This window comes from Scyliorhinus canicula, chromosome 17 (assembly GCF_902713615.1).
Source record: "Scyliorhinus canicula chromosome 17, sScyCan1.1, whole genome shotgun sequence".
NCBI lineage: Eukaryota > Metazoa > Chordata > Chondrichthyes > Carcharhiniformes > Scyliorhinidae > Scyliorhinus > Scyliorhinus canicula.
In genome coordinates, this window is record NC_052162.1 from 19,722,313 (window position 1) to 19,739,906 (window position 17,594).

The window sequence follows — 17,594 nt, forward strand, 5'->3', positions numbered from 1 at the left end:
CATGGGTGAATATCCTGCAGCTTTTCTTAATAATGTCTGGAGATCAAGCAGCACAAATACAGAACTCAACATCAAGAGGCGAAATAGGTGGAGAGGATCCTTGAGCAGTAACATTGAAAAACTAAATTAAACTTTTTGTAATTGGATAATTGGACGAAGTGACGTTGGACCAAAAGACGGGCGGACAAAAAGACGTTGGACCAAAAGACGTGGACGAAGTGTCGTTGGACGAAATGACGTCGGACGAAAAGACATAGCACCCCCCCACTCAACCCTATCAAAGGCCTTCTCCGTGTCTAATGCTACCACTATCTCCGCCTCCCCTTCTACAGCCAGCATCATTATAACATTCAGAAGCCTACGTATATTAGTGTTCAGCTGCCTTCCCTTCACAAACCCCATCTGGTCCTCATGAATGACCCCCGGCACACAGTCCTCTATCCTTGTGGCCAAGATCTTCGCCAAGAGCTTGGCATCCACATTTAACAACGAGATCGGCCTATATGATCCACATTGCAGGGGGTCCTTGTCCCGTTTAAGGATCAAGGAAATCAGCGCCCATGACATAGTCGGGGGCAAAGCCCCCCCCCCCCCCCCCCCCCCCCCCCCCCCTCCCTTGCCTCGTTAAAGGTTCTAACCTAAAGACCCAACAGGTCTGCATACATTTTGTAAAATTCGACCGGAAACCCATCCGGCCCCGGCGCCTTCCCCGACTGCATGCTGCCTATCCCTTTGACCAGCTCCTCCAGCTCAATCGGCGCCCCCAGCCCCTCCACCTGTCCTTCCTCCACCTTTGGAAATCTCAGCCTATCCAAAAAGTGCCCCATTCCCCCCCCTCCACCGGGTGCTCAGACCGGTACAATTCCCCATTAAGTCCCTGAAGACCCCATTAATGTCCACCCCCCTTCGCACCACATTGCCTCCCCTATCCGTCACTCCACCAATCTCCCTGGCCGCGTTTCGCTTACGTAGCTGATGCACCAGCATCCTACTTGCCTGCTCCCCATATTCGTACCTGTGCCTTCCTCCACTGAGCTTCCGCCTTTCCGGTGGTCAGCAAGTCGAACTTGGCCTGAAGGTTACGTCGCTCCCTCAACAGTCCCTCCTCCGGAGCCTCCGCGTATCTCCTGTCCACCCTCACCATCTCCCCCACCAACCTCTCCCTCTGTCTTTGCTCTCCCCTCTTCCTATGGGCTCGGATGTTCAACTAACTTCCTAACCTCCAAACCACCCCAGCACCTTCTCTGCATTGGCAGCCCAATAATACATCAGGTTTGGCAACGTTAAACCCCCACCCCACCTTGTAGGACCCCTCTCCGAATCCGAGCCGTTATCCCTTGCCCAGATGAAGCCCATTATGAGTTGTTCCACCTCTAGAAAAAAAGACTTTGTTCGAAAGACTGGGAGGCATTGAAACAGGAACAAAAATCGTGGCAAAATATTTATCTTAATAGATTGTACTCAGTCTGCCAGTAAAATTGGAAGATTGTCCCACCTCTGCAAGTCCGCTCTGAGCCTGCTCGCCAAGCTTATAAAATTTAATCTGTGAAGTCGCACCCTATCACACACTATCTGGAACCCCAAGTAGAGAAGACTGGTTTCAGCCCGACAGAATGGTAAACCCCTCAATGCAGTCTCTCTCTTCTGAGGGCAAACCACAAAATATTTGCTCTTCCCAACATATAATTTTTATCCTGAAAAGGAATTGAACCTCGTCACTATCCCTATTATTTCCCTGTAACTGGCCCTGGATTTCTTATGTGCAGCAGGTCATCTGCGTACAGGGATACCCCATGCTCCACTGCACTCAGCACAATCCTTTCCATTTGTCTGATGCTCTCAAAGCTTTTGCCAGTGGTTTGATCGCCAATGTGATCAACATAGGTCACATTGGACATCCCAGTCTGGTCCCCCTCTGTAGCCTAAACAACCTCGAATTCTTGGGGCTGGATTCTCCGAGACATTGCGCCAAAATCGGGAAAAGCGATTGGCCGGAGAATTGGCCCAGACGTCGAAATCGGGCTTGACGCTGGTTTCACACCGATTCTGAATTCTCCTGACCCCCCAACTCGACAAAATCATGGTGCCCGCTGTGTGGCCCGGAGAATCGCTTTAAGTGCCCCGACAACCGATTCTCCGGGGCCTCAGCAATTCTGAGGGCGTGGTTCTAACCACGGAGAAGATTTGTGATGCCAGCGTGTTGTCTGAGGCGGCTGCGGGAGGAGGTATGGGTTGGTGTGGGGAGTCCGCTGGCTCCCGGAACGGACGCCGGCCTTACGTCCTGCGGGGAGGGGGTGGAACAGGCGGAGCAGTTGGGGAGCCCCCACCATGTCAGGGCAACGAGAGTCATTACAGCAGCCACCTTGTTGACCATCCATCAACTGGGTGAATGCAGGGTTAACGGCCGTATGAGTGGGTGCCGCCCCCTCCGCGGCCATCCCACTCACCCGGCGACACCCATGGGGAGGATCACCCAGGGCCACACCGATGGCAGCCCCCAGTGAGGGCAGTGCCATGAAATGGTGGCCCTGGCAGCAGGGACGGCCGCCATGAGCAGGGTCACCGAAGGGGTGGGGGTGGGGGCAGGCCTGGCTGGGGCGCGGTGTCAACCGGGGCCACCATATAGCCCATGGCACCTGGTTTTACCCGGGTCCATGTGCCATGGTAACCTTTTTTCCCCTCACCCCCTTCAGATCGTAATGTTTGGCAACCACCCAGTGATGTTGGCCAACGTGGCAGGGGCCACTGCCCAGAATGCAGCGTCCGCAGCTCAGAGAGGAGGCAGAGGCTGCAGCAGAGGAGCAGGCCTCAGAGGGGCAGGTGCCAACCGCTCAGGCTGGAGGACCGCCTGCCCGACAGGCCGAGGAGGAGGGACAAGAGGAGGAGAAGGAGAAGGTGGTGATGGTGCCAAGGAGGTGCCTGATGAGGCCCCGCGTGTACCGCCGGTGCATCTCCTTTGAGGAACTCCCGGACCGAGGAGACTGCGGATGAGGTGGGAAACCTCACTTGATGGCATACCTAGCACCGCGTGGGAGAGGGGAAGGACACCCGCTCCTGGTGGCCGTCAAGAACCTCTATGCCACGGGGTCGTTCCAGTCGCCGAGTGAGGACCTGTCCATCATCTCACAGGCATCGGTGCACAGGTGCATCCATGCTGTCACCGACGCCATGTATGCCCTTGCTGACTGGTACATCCAGTTCCCTGTGGACTGTGCACACCAGGATGCTCGGGCAGTGGGGTTCGCTGCTATCGCCAGAATGCCCCTGGTTCAGGGGGTAATCGATGGGGTGCATGTCGTCCTGCGGCCACCTGCGGATAACCTCACGAACAGGAAGGGGTACCACTCTATAAACATTCAGGTGGTCTGTGACCACCAGATGAGGTTCCTGCACGACTGCGCCCGGTACTCGGGCATGACACGTTCGTGTTGGCACAAACTTTGATCCCTGGCATATTCGAGGGCTGGTTGCTGGGCGACAGGGTTACCCATTGCGGTCGTGGCTGATGACGCCTATACGGAGGCCACAGAGGAGCGCTGAGAACCAGTACAATGATGGCCCAATGTGAGACCAGGGGTGTGGTCAAGAGGTGCTTCGGGGTGCTGAAGATGCACTTCAGGAGCCCTCCAGTACGCGACTAGGAGGGCCGACCGCATTGTTGTGACCTGCTGCGTCCTCCACAATATAGCCCAGCAGAGGGACGATGTACTGGAGGATAAGGAGCAGGGGCAGGCGTCTCCGGACGAGGAGGATGAGGGGCAGGGGGACAATAGGAATGACATGGGGGCTTGCCATGCACGGGAGACTGCACTACGCCATTGGCAGGGCCAGCGAGCACAGTACACATTAGTAGACACACGTTTCGCCAACTGGGGGGGGGGGGGGGGGGGGGGGGGGGGGGGTGGTTTCTCGGCAGGGGTATGGACATCACAGTACCACACCCCTTCACCATCAGACACCCTCACGGTGTGATGCGGATCGTGGGGGAGGGGGAGTTGGCTGCACGGCCCACCCGCTAGGCCTCACTCGTCCACCACCTCTCACCCACAGTGGCCTTCACTGACTACCCCATACCCATCAGTCAGAGCACGACACGACATTCAACTGTGTGAATATGTCTTTGATGTGAAGAGGTATATACAGTCTGTGACCTAGCCCCTATAACTAAACTGTGCCCTGTACCCATGCCAACTTAGCTGGTGTCTAGTTTTCTGTCCTTACGGGCCCTAACACTGCCTAGGTGGTTCCCCAGACAGTACAGCAGGAGTGGAGGTGGACTGCTGTGACTCCTGCCCTATGACTAGGGTCCCTGTTATGCACATTCCCTGGGGTGGCCCGGACTGGATGGGCCAGGCTGCTCCTCGGATGTTCCGGGTGGTGTGGTGCCACCCTGTTCTGCCCGCCAGATACACCAGGGACAGTCCGAGGAGCTGCGGTGTTCCAGGACCTCCAGTTCAGGAGTCACCGGCACAGCCCCAATACTTCCTCCTCCCTTGGTACACCCCAAACTGTGTAGGGTCCTTGTCCTTCTTCAGAAGGAGAAAAATGGACGCCTGCCCCTGTGTCTCTGGAAGGGAACCCCACGCCAATGAGTCATCAAACATCTCCAGTACCAATGGGGCCAGCTAGTCCATGAGTGTCTTCTAGAATTCTACTGCAAACCATCAGGACAGCCTTCCCTGTCTGCATCTTGCCTAAAGCCCTGCAAACCTCTTCCAACCCCACTGGCGCCTCCAATTCCTCCCGCAACTCATCACCCACCTGAGGAAACTCCTAACCCTCCAAGAACCCAACCATCCCCTGTACATCCTCTGGTGGCTCCGACCTGTAAAGCCCTTTATAGAAAGAATACACCTCATTAAAAAAAAAAAAAACATTTTGAGTACCCAATTCATTTTTTCCAATTAAGGGGCAATTTAGCGTGACCAATCCACCTACCCTGCACATCTTTAGGTTGTGGGGGCGAAACCCATGCAAACACGGGGAGAATGTGCAAACTCCACACGGACAATGACCCAGAGCCGTGATCGAACCTGGGATCTCGGTGCCATGAGGCAGCTGTGCTAACCACTGCACCACCGTGCTGCCCACAATACACCTGATTGATTTTCGTTGGGACAGAGACCAACCCACCCTCCAACTCCCACACCTGCACAATCTCTTGGCAGCCTCTTGCCGCTTTAACTGATAGGTGAACAGACAGCTAGTCTTCTCCTCACACTCATATATCGTCCCCATTAAGTGCCATAGGTAATGCACCACCCCACCCATGAACAGAAGGTCAATCTGCATTTGCAGCTTCTTCCCATGTGTCAGGAGCTCTGGCATTGGGTCACTCGCATATTCTCTGTCGACACCCAGAACCTCGCCCATCACCTTCTGACACTCCTGCCTGTTCTCCCTATCCATTTATGACTCGCACGAGATAATCTCACCCCTCATTACTGCCTTTAACGCCTGCCAAACTGTCGATGGAGAGACCATCCCACTCTCATTCCATTCAATATCGTTCTTTATGACCTCTAAAACTTTAGCACACAACCCAAGGTCCACGTCCGGCCTCCAGCCCACGCTCTGTGCCTGGCACTCCCTTCACCTTCAGGTCCAGCAGATATGGCACGTGATCAGAGACAACTTGGCCGAATACTCCGCGCTCTTTACCCCAGGTAACAAAGTCCTACCCATAGAGATCAAATCGATCCTCGAACATAACGTCTGCACAGGTGGGAAAAATAAGAACTCCTTGTCCTCTGGGTGCATAAACTGCCATGGATCTGCTCCCATTGCATCTTCCATGAATGCCTTTGTCATCCCTGAAGGGACCAGTGACCTGGGCCTGGAGTAATCCAACTTTGGATCCAAAATCAATTAAAATCCCCCTCTAAAATTAGCTGGTGTATATCCAGCTCCAGAATGGCTGCCAACAACCGTTTCATAAACGTAACATAATCCCAATTCGGAACATACACGTTCACTATCACTTACAGCTCTCCCCTTCAATGTACATGTGACTATCACATATTGCTCTCTTCCGGATCAGCCGCCACCACCCCTGCCTGAAAAAGAACCCTCCTAGTAACCAGAATCGCAACTGCCCGTGCCCTACAGTCAAACCCTGAGTGAAAAACCTCGTTGACCCAGGCCTTTCGCAACCTGAACTGATCCTGCAACCGCAGGTCAGTCTCTTGGAGGAACACCACATCAGCACCCAAACCCTTTAAATGGGGAAAAAAAAATTGCTCTCTTCACAGCCCCCGCAAACCCTGCAAATTTCAGGTGACCAACCTCGTTGCGGGTCTCTCACACCCCCTCCTACTCGAGTTAGCCAATTCTTGCCCCAATTCCTGCCCCAATTTATGGGTCTCAGGCCCATCTAAGATGGCCACCAGCCCCACGCCAAGGGTGAGACTAAGAAAAGTCCCTGGGCACTGTTAGTTCACCCCTCCCCCTCCACCCCCATTATTCCCTGCTCCTCTCTCCTGGCCACATCCTATGCCACCCCCCACCACACTAACACAGACCTACAGCTTGGCCTATTACGACTATCCCATCCTGGCCTCACAGGCTGTAGCTTCTTCCCGCACTCCACTTCCGTGTGCTAGTCACCACTCTCTCTATCGCTCGTAAAGTGGCTCACCTCCCAAATTCCCTCAAACAAAAACTAATATAACCCTTTTTCCCCAATCTTTCCCAAATCTGATCAAGAGCAACAAAATCTCTCTCCAAGGGAAGAAAAAGGAACACATAACATTTCTCCTTTCTTTGAGAAAAAAAAGCCCCCTATAGAGCAAGTGAAGCAGTAGAAAACACATTAGCAAAAAAGCCATCAGACAAATATCCCCCTACAAACAGAGACCCAAATAGTCCTCTTCATAACGGTCCCAATTTCTTCTCTCTGATGAAGACTTTTACTTGCTCCGGCATATTAAAAATTTGAATTCAGTGTAACCCGCGTGTCGTGTCGGGAGCACCACCCCAAACCACATGCACTTATATAATACTACCTTCGTTGTGTTGAAGGCCACATGTTTTTCTGTGAACTCAGTCCCAAACGATGTTCCGAATCCTTTTCACCCACTGCAAGACCCTTTCCTTCATTTGATAACAATGGAAGTGGATTCTCATTGCCCCCGGTGGCTCGTTCAGTCTTGGTTTTTGTCTGAGCGCCTGATGTACTCTATCCAACTCAGGAGGGCCGAACACTTCATCCTCTCCCACCAACCAAGAAAACATTTTGGAGAAATACTGGGTCGGCTTCAGGCCCTCCACTCCTACTAGTAGCTTCACCAACCTGAGGTTTAACTGCTGTGTCCTATTCTTGAGGTCCTCCACCTTGAGCCTCAGGGCTTTGCTGCACTCCATCACAAGCATCTCAGCCTCCACCGAGGCAAACCGATCCATGTGCCACTGCAAGGCCTCCTCCACCCCTTTCAACGCCTCGCCTTGTGCCTTCACCAAGTTTGAAATTCACACCAACTGTGCACAAATAGGGCCCAAAGCCTCCTCAACCGTGGCTTTAAAAGATTCTTTAATCTCCCAGTCCTGCTGCTCAAAGAACCTGTCCATTTGTCTGCTGTACTTTTCCAGTTCCTGCACTATTACCACGACTAACTTATCTAGAGTAATGGGCGCGGTGGCCATATTATCTCCCTCATCTTCCTTCGATGGGTACTTGCCTGAGCCTTCTTAATATTGGGATTTTTGTTGAATGATTTCGACATGTCACTGTCAGGAAAAATTCACCTACTCACCACACTGGTCTTGGACACCAAACGCCCCTGAAAAAACGGGTAAAAGTGATCAAATAAAAAGATCTAGCTGGGGCCACTTTTGCGGGAGTCTTGTCTTTACATGACGTCACTGGAAGTCGTGTTTCAGCAAATATAGACAACATTTATTATGGATTACTGGAGGAGAACTGTGTCAATTAGTTACCTTGCTAAAAGTTATAGTAAGCAGAGATGAGGTGAAGGTTACTGAAGTAACTCAATTTGCTACTAGGGTTATGTTTTTTCTATTATGCGTCCCTTCTTTCAAAATCTTCTTGTGCCTTGGATTATGAGGATGGAAATATTAACGGAACTGCGATTTATCGCACAGGTTTACTCCGAACAGTGGCTTATAACTGGACCGATTTTCAGAGCTTCGTCGTTTTGTCCATCGTCGATCAGTCCCTGGCTGAAATAAGGGAAGAGTTTCTCAGTGAAAGTTTGGGTGAAAGTATGAAGATGGGACATGTTGTCTGTGTGATGATCGGAATACCTTGCCCCTTTAAGAGGCTTGTGATGATCGGAATACATTGCCCCTTTAAGAGGCTTGGAACCCTGGGGGACTCCGCCTCTGGCTACGCCCCCTGGGAAACAGTACTTAAGATGAGACTCCATTTTGCGAGCACACTTCTCATGGAGGCTGCCATTGTTCACTGCTTATTAAAGCCTTTGATTACTGACCTAACTTTCGTGTCGTAATTGAGAGTGCCTCAGTCTGCATTGTAAAATTACACTTGTCCGCCTTCTTGGTCAAGGTATACCCCGCCAGGTACGGTCAGGCGGGTCGGTGAAGATGTACAAGCCAGGTAATCCGATTGGTCGGTCAGTAATCCGATTAGTCGGTCAGCCACATAATCCAATATCCATCCTTGGGTGCTACGGTGATGTCGCTTTTCCTATTGGTGGACTCCCTGACCACACCCACATCCCACTCAGTCTTTTCCCCCACCACCATTTCCCAGTAATATCTCCCCGACATGAACCCCTCCATGCCCAAGATGCTGACGCATTGATCTAATCTCTCGGGGCTGTTGGAGAGATACTGTTTCAGACCGGTCCGGTCCTCAGACAGGAAGAGCCAGGGGTTCGCTGTGTCAGGATCCAGAGTCAGACAGGCTGTAGCTGGGTTGATGCTGTCTATAATCTCTCTCCAGGTTATATATTGTAAGGACCTTTGAACACACCCAGAGCCAGATTTTCACCCACAAATGGCAGCGCAGAATTTTCCTTGTACTCGCTGCCATTCTTCCGAGAGGCTTCCACCTTCAGAAAAGCAATTGTGTCTTCTTGGCTCGTTCGTCCTGCAAGTCTGATTGCTCTCAATGGGGTCCAACTCCTCTTGGATCACATGGAGGTTTCTCTCCATCGCATCCAGAATCATCTCCTCTTCTTCCTGGAGATGGCCAAGCAAACGTTGCTCTTTCTCAGTGAGAATCTGGTGCATTTTGGTGAACTCAGTGGTGATGTGGGCTTTCAGGCTGCTCGACCGCTCCCGAACTTCGGAAATCTGCTGTTTCTGGTTCAGTTTAGCCATTAGCACTCGCAGCTTCATTCTGGCAGCCGAGTTCAGTGATAATTTCAACCTCCCTTGTAGATCTCGACAGCTTTGTCCAACACCAGGAAGCGGTGGTGCCGGTGGCTCGTCAAATCTCCGCAGAGAAGGCAGCTGAGTTTGCCGTCAGTTTCACAGAACAGTTTCAGCTCCTCCTTGGTGTGCTCCTGGCAGCGACCCCTCCTGCCTGCCCTGTTGTCGGGCCTCGTGCTCAGCCCCCGCGCCTTCTCGGCCAGGGTGGCCAGCGAGCGGCTGGGGAGACAGCTCAGCACTGTGGACAGAACTCCCCCTGTTGCTGCTGCAGGCCAACCCAGAAGGCCAAAAGGGATGAGAAGTGTTCTTGTCAGATGTTTCCCAATGCCACTCTTAAGTTGATCAGCAACAGGTGCGGGAGAGTCACCTATGTGACTGACCCTCTGAATTTACATTTATCCCTGCAGGAGAACTGACATCTTCTCAGGGTCTCTGAAGAGCAATATATCTAAATGAATAACTGAGTTTGGGAATCACAGTGTGGTGTGCTTGTACCCTACATTCCCATAGCACTGTACTAGCACTTCACTAAGCTGAGTCTCTTTATTACTAGACATGCAATTAATGAGTTTGGTAAATACCAGTTAAGTGAATTGTTTACTTTATAAGGTGAACATTAAATGAAGCGATTATTTGTTGTAATAAACTGGCACTATTAAGCACCAAAGTGTGCTGTTCGAGAGGTCTGCCTCAGAGCTCTGTGAATTGAAAAGTATAAAAAAAGCCCTCAGACTCTCCCCATGCCCCAAACATTGCAACCCATGCCACCTCATGCCACCCAATCCCCAATGTACACTCCATGCCAACTGATACCCTTCTACCCATCCACATTACCTTTTATTGTCCCATGCCAACTTAGTGTCAACTCATGCCCCTTGCAATTTTCCCTTACACCCTCCAAGTCAATTCACCCAATATCCACCATGCGCAGACCTGAGGATCATGCTAAGATGAAATAAAGTTCTGTGTCTATTAATGACCATTATTGAAAAAAAACACCCATTCACCAAATCAAAATGCTAAATTGCCCTTTAGCTGGAAAAAAAATTGTGTATTCTAAATTTATTTAAAAAAAGTAAACTCAGTCACTCAGCTTACATCCCATAATAATAACCCTCAGGCAAATGTCAACAGACTGAAACAGCAAGCACTGATATTTAAAAGTAAAGGGCAGGAGATGCCTTGACAGCTTGACTGTTGCAAGGGAATTCAAATGCCTTGACAGTTCAATGCGTTTGTCTATTTTTATGCACATTAATGTCTACTTTTAACAATTGCACAGAGCACTTGATCTCTCCCAAAGGGTACCTTACTTATCCCACAAGTGTCCTGGACCTTCCCAAAAAGGTACGCTACCTCTCCATAGAACTCCCATTGTTTAAGCCCACTCCTGAAAGTGTAAAGCCCAACAGTAATATTTTGGGCATCCCACAAGCAAAGAAAAGGTGTGTGTGTGTGTGTGCGTGTTAACTATTAAAATTAATGAATTTTCTTTTTGTATCTTATATTGTTCTTCAATTGCTTATACATTATAAAGGATACCCAACAGCGCTTTCACATGACACAAGTACATCATCTAACCTTAAAATTAATCTCCTAAAATAACTTCCATGCATCCAATTTATTGCACACATATATTTGCATGCATTCTCACATATTGAGCTACTGTTGGGGGTAATTTTGTTCTTTTTTCATGTATATAGTGACTGGAAGAGCAATGGAAGAAGCTAGCTTAAACTAAAAACTCAGCTGGCCACGAAGAGGGCCCAGAGAAAACAAGACAAGTGAATTGTACACTTTCGCAGTCTTCTTTGCAACATGCAACTGCCAAGCCAGTGTGTGGCTCCTGAGTCACACTAGGCAGTTTAGCACAGAGTTGACCAGCAGGTACAAACCTTACAAGATAGAAAGCTGACACCCTAGGTTCCATAGTAGACATCCAGAACCCAGAAGGTTCATGAATTAATATGCAAAAATTCAATCTAGCATTTCACACATGGTATTTTTTTTAATATAAAGTCACTTGTTTTACATAAACTGGTAGTAAATTTTAATTGCATGCAATTGAAATTTTAATGTGGAATCAACCATCAACTGGAGAAACCACATAACACCCAGTGTCCGATCTCTATTCAGCTGGTTATACTGCTAAACTTGAAGTGGACTAATTTCCTCATTATCTTGGCCATGTCCCAAAATTTAGGAATTAATCAAATAAAGACCAGCTGCAAAATGGATCTAATGTACATCTCTCAAAAATACAACTTTCACCACTTCCAAGAAAATGCTGAGTTTGATACTACATGTCACCTCCATGATTTTGTTTTATATTTCAGAGCTGAAGCCATAATTGGGAACAATTAGCTTAAGCAATTCAGTGGCATTTTGAAATTAATCTATAATCTACATGTCAAAGTTAGCATTTAAAGCAAATATTTGTATTTATGGTTTTAATTTTATCACTTGGGACTGAATTTTCTGCTTCCCGCCATGGACAGCAAGAATACGATTGGGCGGAGAATAGTGCACAATGGGAAAATTGCGATTTGCATACAGTACTGATTCCAATGCCATTCTCCGGTCCCCCATTGGCAGCGTTAGCAAAGTTTTCACCCCATGCCAGAGGGCCCATTCAAAGTCGTCATTCACTTGAATTTAAATCTCATTAGCAGGTTAGATACTGCATGCTCCACACATCCACGATGCTCCAACCCTCAGGCGGAAGTCACGCAGGCGGGAATTAGTGCAAATATTTACAAGTGGGGACTGAGCGCCATGGCTGCTGAGGGGGAGTGAAAGGCTAAAAATACTCTCAAAAAACATCAAAACTTGTCAGGTTTTCTGGGGGCTTGCTGCCAAGGCTAGGGGCCGTAGTGGGGAACGACTTGGTGCCAAGTCCATGGACTCAAGAGTGTCCCCCTCCAGATAGGGGTGACCTGGCTCAGGCCAATTGCTGCAGTATCTGATTTAAAAGTAACTCTCTGGTGCTACCTACAGGGTTCTGGCTGTTCCCACTGCTAACTACTCACCATGTCCTGTAAATGTTCGGAGAGCCTTTGGTGGTGATGTGGGAACCCAACCAGGCCGTCCCTCTGGAAACCCTCATATCCCGGCAGTATCATCAAGGAGATAGGCATGGCCATGCTCAATTACTTGCCCACCCAGGTGTTGGCACTATTCAGTGCCCTCTGCAGAAGCCCAGGCCCAATGTAGAGGAAGCAGGGGATTAGCTGAGATCATTCAAACAAAGGACACCTGCACGTTGGTCTTTAAAAATCTCCCTGGCACACTGCCCCTCCAGATTGGTGGCCTCATCAGTGACACTCATCTCTCAGGATCATGTGCTGTTTCCTCCTGATGAGGCTGGCAACACTCACTGTCCTCCCAGACGCTGTTCAGGATGGTGGGCTTAAGTCTGCAGCCCACCTTGGAAAAGAAGGGTGTCTCTCTTCTCCTCATTGGCATCATACAGTGGTTCTGCTTCAGACTCCGAAATCAGGGAGGGGGGTGCATTCTGTGAGCTATCTCTGAAGCTGAAATGTGTGTGTGGAGCGTTTATAAACAGCTCCAGTTTGGCAAGCTCGAGTGCAAATTTCAGCCCCGGCAGTTACACCACCCGGGGATAGACATTGCTTTAAATTCGCGCTAGCAGATTTCTAACCCATTTGCTTATCCTGAATTGCAGAACAAACAGCCCCCAACGGGAATGCATATTTGCGATATTCGGTTCCGGCGGGAACACTAAGGGCGTGATTTATCAGGCGAAAGTTAAAGTCCGCTTTTGGGCACGTATGATGGGGTGTTTCACAGCGGCTGCAGCGCTGAGGTTCACCCCGTTATTCACCGGCACTTTGCCAGTTTTTTGGGCTCGGGGTGCTTCTTCCTACCGAGGCCACACTTTCGGCGATTTCCTGCCGCTGGGGCCCGCAAGTATCTTGAGGTGCCGTTCTACCTGGTTCATGTTGTGGAAACCAGTACTAAATGGCACCCTGGCAAGGTCTCGCAGGTGTGGCTGTTGACCCGCAGTGAGAGTGAGGCCCAGATTGAGCCGGGTGGAGCGAGCCAGGTGACTCAAGATCGGCTCGGCACCTAGTCCAATTTGGAGCTCTTGCTTGATTCACCCGTTGTGTCTGGATCCGCGGCAACAAGATGACATAGTGGTTAGCACTGCTGCCTCACAGGACCAGGGAACCAGGTTCAATTCCAACCTTTGACTGTGGAGTTTGCACATTCTCCCATGTCTGTATGGGTTTCCTCGAAGTGCCCTAGTTTCCTCCCACAGTTCAGAGATGTGCAGGGTACCTGCAGTGGTCATGCTAAATTGGACCTTCGTGTCCAAAGGTTAAGGTGGAGTTATGGGGATAGGGTGGTCTTTCAGACGGTCGGTGCAGACTCGATGGGCCGAATGGACTCATTCTGCACTGTAGGGATTCTCTGACTCTATTCTATGATGGAAATCATATCCCATTGGTGACTGTTTAATTTCTTATTTTTGCACTTGAATAAATGTAATTTAGAAATCAAATACCAACAGTCATTAGATTATATAAAAATAAAGAACAGTGCTACTGCCAATACAGAAATATCTGTAGTCCTAACAGGATATTCAGCAACAATGCTATGCACTGATTTTATCTGAACTAAACTATTAATAAATAGAATCAGAACTTACTATCTGCAGTGAGTCTAGGAGCTTGGTTAGTTGGTAAAAACGCTGTGGATTGTGTGTGGCCTCCTTCTCTTGAAAGGAAATGACTCTGTCCAGTTCCTGAATATAGTTCAAACGCAGTTCATCAAAGTATTTCTGGTTTTTCAGACCTTCGACTGGAACTGACAATAAGACAGCGAAGTTTGGTTTAAAAGGTTTCAGAGACATGGTATTTATGTATGTTACACTATTTCAAATGCATCAGACAACTTCCAGAATATCACAGATTTCAAAAAATACAATTCAGAGGTTGCAACCTCTAAAATTAAATAAAATCAATAAAATATAATCGGTAAGATGGTAAGTATATTCAACCTCTTTTCGTGAACCTGTAACCTGTAATGATCATAGTACCTCCATTGGCCACTATATATTCTGACCGAACAGTTACCCAATACCATTACTGTTAACATGATTAGAACTCTGTAACCCCTTTCACCCCACAAGTATTCTCCGTAACAAACTGGCAGCTGTTCTAGGTATATTTGGTTACCTTACAGAAAATGCTACTTCAGGTAGATGTGAAAATATAATCAAAAGAGAATATTGCAAGATGGCACAAGGAGTCTACTCATATATCATGTACGGTTGTTTACGCTGTAACTTACAACTTGCCCCAATCATTGCACAATATGCCTCAAATCACTGTTGCTATACTATGCAAGTTATCACTTGATACATGCACAGAAAACTGCAATCATCCTATTAGTTTGTCCATTTTTAATGATACAGTATGATTGCCATTTGCCGTAACATTCTGCACTCTCATTGGGAAAGCTATATTCACGTATTGTGTAGGTGAATTTTTCAATTTGCCTTTCTTGTGCCATTCACCTGAGGAAGGAGCAGTGCTCCGAAAGCTAGTGTTTGAAACAAACATGTTGGACTTTAACCTGGTGTCGTAAGACTTCTTACTGTGCTCACCCCAGTCCAACACCGGCATCTCCACATCATGCCTTTCTTGTGAACACAGCTTTTCACCGGAAGGGCAAATCATGGAATCTATTCTCATATTACATATCATATGCCTGTGTGCAGAATGGCAAATAAAATGCGTTCTCAAGATAGTCCACCGTGTAGACAAGCTTGCCACACATATGTAGTGGCATTGATTATTCAGTCAATTACTCAAATTACCTTAAATCACTTGCTGCATTTTGTAATTTTTAGGTCTAAGATTTCATTAAAAAAGTATCTTGTAAATGCGATAATGAGCAAAACGAGCCAAAAGTTTTAATCAGTTATTCCACATAACTTACAAATAAAATACAGTAACAAAATAAATATTCTGAATTTCAAATAAATAAGTATGGAGATTATTCAAGGCAGTCACATCAGTCAACTGTAGTTTTGCTCGGGTTTGCTTGTAAGTAATTTCCTGCACAGCTTTTGCTGGTCTCTCAAAATGAGGGTTTATGTGAACATGGTGTGGTAAACCACGTTATTGTGTTTATTGTATTATATTCACTGTGCTGTATTGTACATGCCTGGGCTTGTCCAGGCTGGCTCCGCCTGTGGCTACTCCCCTCGGGCGTTCTGTATGAAAGTGGCAATTCTCCGCCTCTGGACCCAGTTCGGGTCCAGAGGCAGGAGGCTTGCTGTTTAGTGTATTAAAGCCTCAGTTACGTTTATCACTCGTCATCTATTATTGATGGTCTATCACATGGTTGAAGCGATAATGAAAGATTTGCAAACAAAGCCTCTGCAGTAAAAGGGTCTGGCACATAAATGCTTAACATGGCCCTGAGTACAGTGCCACCCACACAGTAATGTTAGAACACATGACCTGCACCCAGAGGTCAGTGTAGTGTTAGACAGAGATTTTTCAAATTAATTTCCAGGATGTTGGTGTCGCTGACTAAGCCAGCATTTATTGCCCTTCCCTACTTGCCCTTCAGAAGGTGGTGGTGAGCTGTCTTCTTGAATCGCTGGATTCCTTGAGGTGTAGGTACACCTAGTGCTATTGTGGAAGGAATTCCAGGATTTTGACCGAGCGACAGTGAAGGAACGGCGACATATTTCTAAGTCAGGATGGTGAATGACTTGGGAACTCCGGTGGTGGCATTTCCAGGTATCTGCTACTCTTGTTCATCTAGATGGTCGTGGGTTTGGAAGAAGCTGCCTAAGGAGCCTTGGTGAGTTACTGCGGTGCATCTTATCGATGGTACACACGACTGCCACTGTTTGTCGGTGGTGGAGATATTGACTGTTTACGGAAGAGGTAGCAATTATGTGGGGTGCTTAGTCCTGGATAGTGTTGAGCTTCTTGAGTGTTTTTAGAGCTGCACTCATCCAAGAAAGTGGAGATTATTACATTACAATCCTGACTTGTGCTTTATAGATAGCGGAAAGGCTCTGGGGGTGTCAGGAGGTGAGTTGCTCACCGCAGGATTGCAAGCCTTTGACATGCTCTGGGAGCCAGAATATTTATATGGCTGGTCCAGTTCAGCTTCTGGTCATAACGCACAGGATGTTGATAGTGGGGGATTCAGTGATGGTAATACCATTGAATGTCAAGGGGTGATGGTTAGACCCTCTCTTGTTGGAGATGGTCATTGCCTGACACTTGTGCGTCGTGAATGTCATTTGTCACTTGTCAACCCAAGCCTGGATATTGTCCAGGTCTTGCTGCATTTGGACATGAACTGCTTCAGTATCTAAGGAATCGCGAATGAAAAACATTGTGCAGTCATCTGCCAACATTCCCCTTTTTGACTTTATGATGAAAGGAAGGACATTGATGAAGCAGCTGAAGATGGTTAGGCTTGAAAACACCCTCAGGAACTCCTGCAGTAATGTCTTGGAGCGGAGATGATTGACCTCCAACCATCACAACCATTTTCCTTTGTGCAGGTATGACTCCAACCAGTGGACAGCTTTCCCACTGATTCTCACTGACTTCAGTTTTTCTAGGGCTTCTTAATACTCAGTCAAATGTTGCCTTGATGTCAAGGGCAGTCATTCTCATCTCACCTCTGGTGGTCAACTGATTTGCCCATGTTTGAACCAAGGCTGTAGTGACCCTGGTGGAAACCAAACTGTGAGCAGGTTATTGCTGAGTAAGTGCCGCTTGATAGCACTGTTGGTGACCTCTTCCATCACTCTGCTGATGATCAAGGGTAGACTGATGGGGCTGAATTGACCAGGTTGGCGTTGTCCTACTTCTTGTGTGCAGAACATACCTGGGAAACCTTCCACATTGCTGTGTGGATGCCAGCGTTGCAGCTGTCCTGGAACAGCTTGGCTAGGGGCATGGCAAGCTCTGGAGCACAGGTCTTCAGTGCTATTGTCGGAATATTGCCAGGGCCCAGAGTCTTTGCAGTTTCTAGTGCTTTCAGCCGTTTCTTGATATCACGTGGAGTGAATTGAATTGGCTGAAGACTGACTCAGTGATACTAGGGACTTCCAGAGGAGACCGAGATGGATCATCCACTCAGCACATCTGTCTGAAGATTGTTGCGAATGCTACAGCCTTATCTTTTGCACAGATGTGCTAGGCTGCTCCATCATTGAAGCTGGGGCTATTTGGGAG

General features: G+C 48.4%; 1 protein-coding gene across 2 annotated transcripts in view; it reads right to left on the reverse strand.

Annotated features, from left to right (window-relative positions):
• The window catches only part of ar (androgen receptor), a 487,117-nt gene that overhangs the window by 10,677 nt on the left and 458,846 nt on the right, over positions 1-17,594 (reverse strand). For both annotated transcript variants that reach the window (XM_038774355.1, XM_038774356.1), the window contains one exon: positions 14,027-14,184. In XM_038774355.1, coding sequence (XP_038630283.1) covers positions 14,027-14,184 — 158 coding nt within the window. Of the gene's footprint in view, positions 1-14,026; positions 14,185-17,594 lie in introns of those variants that run through there.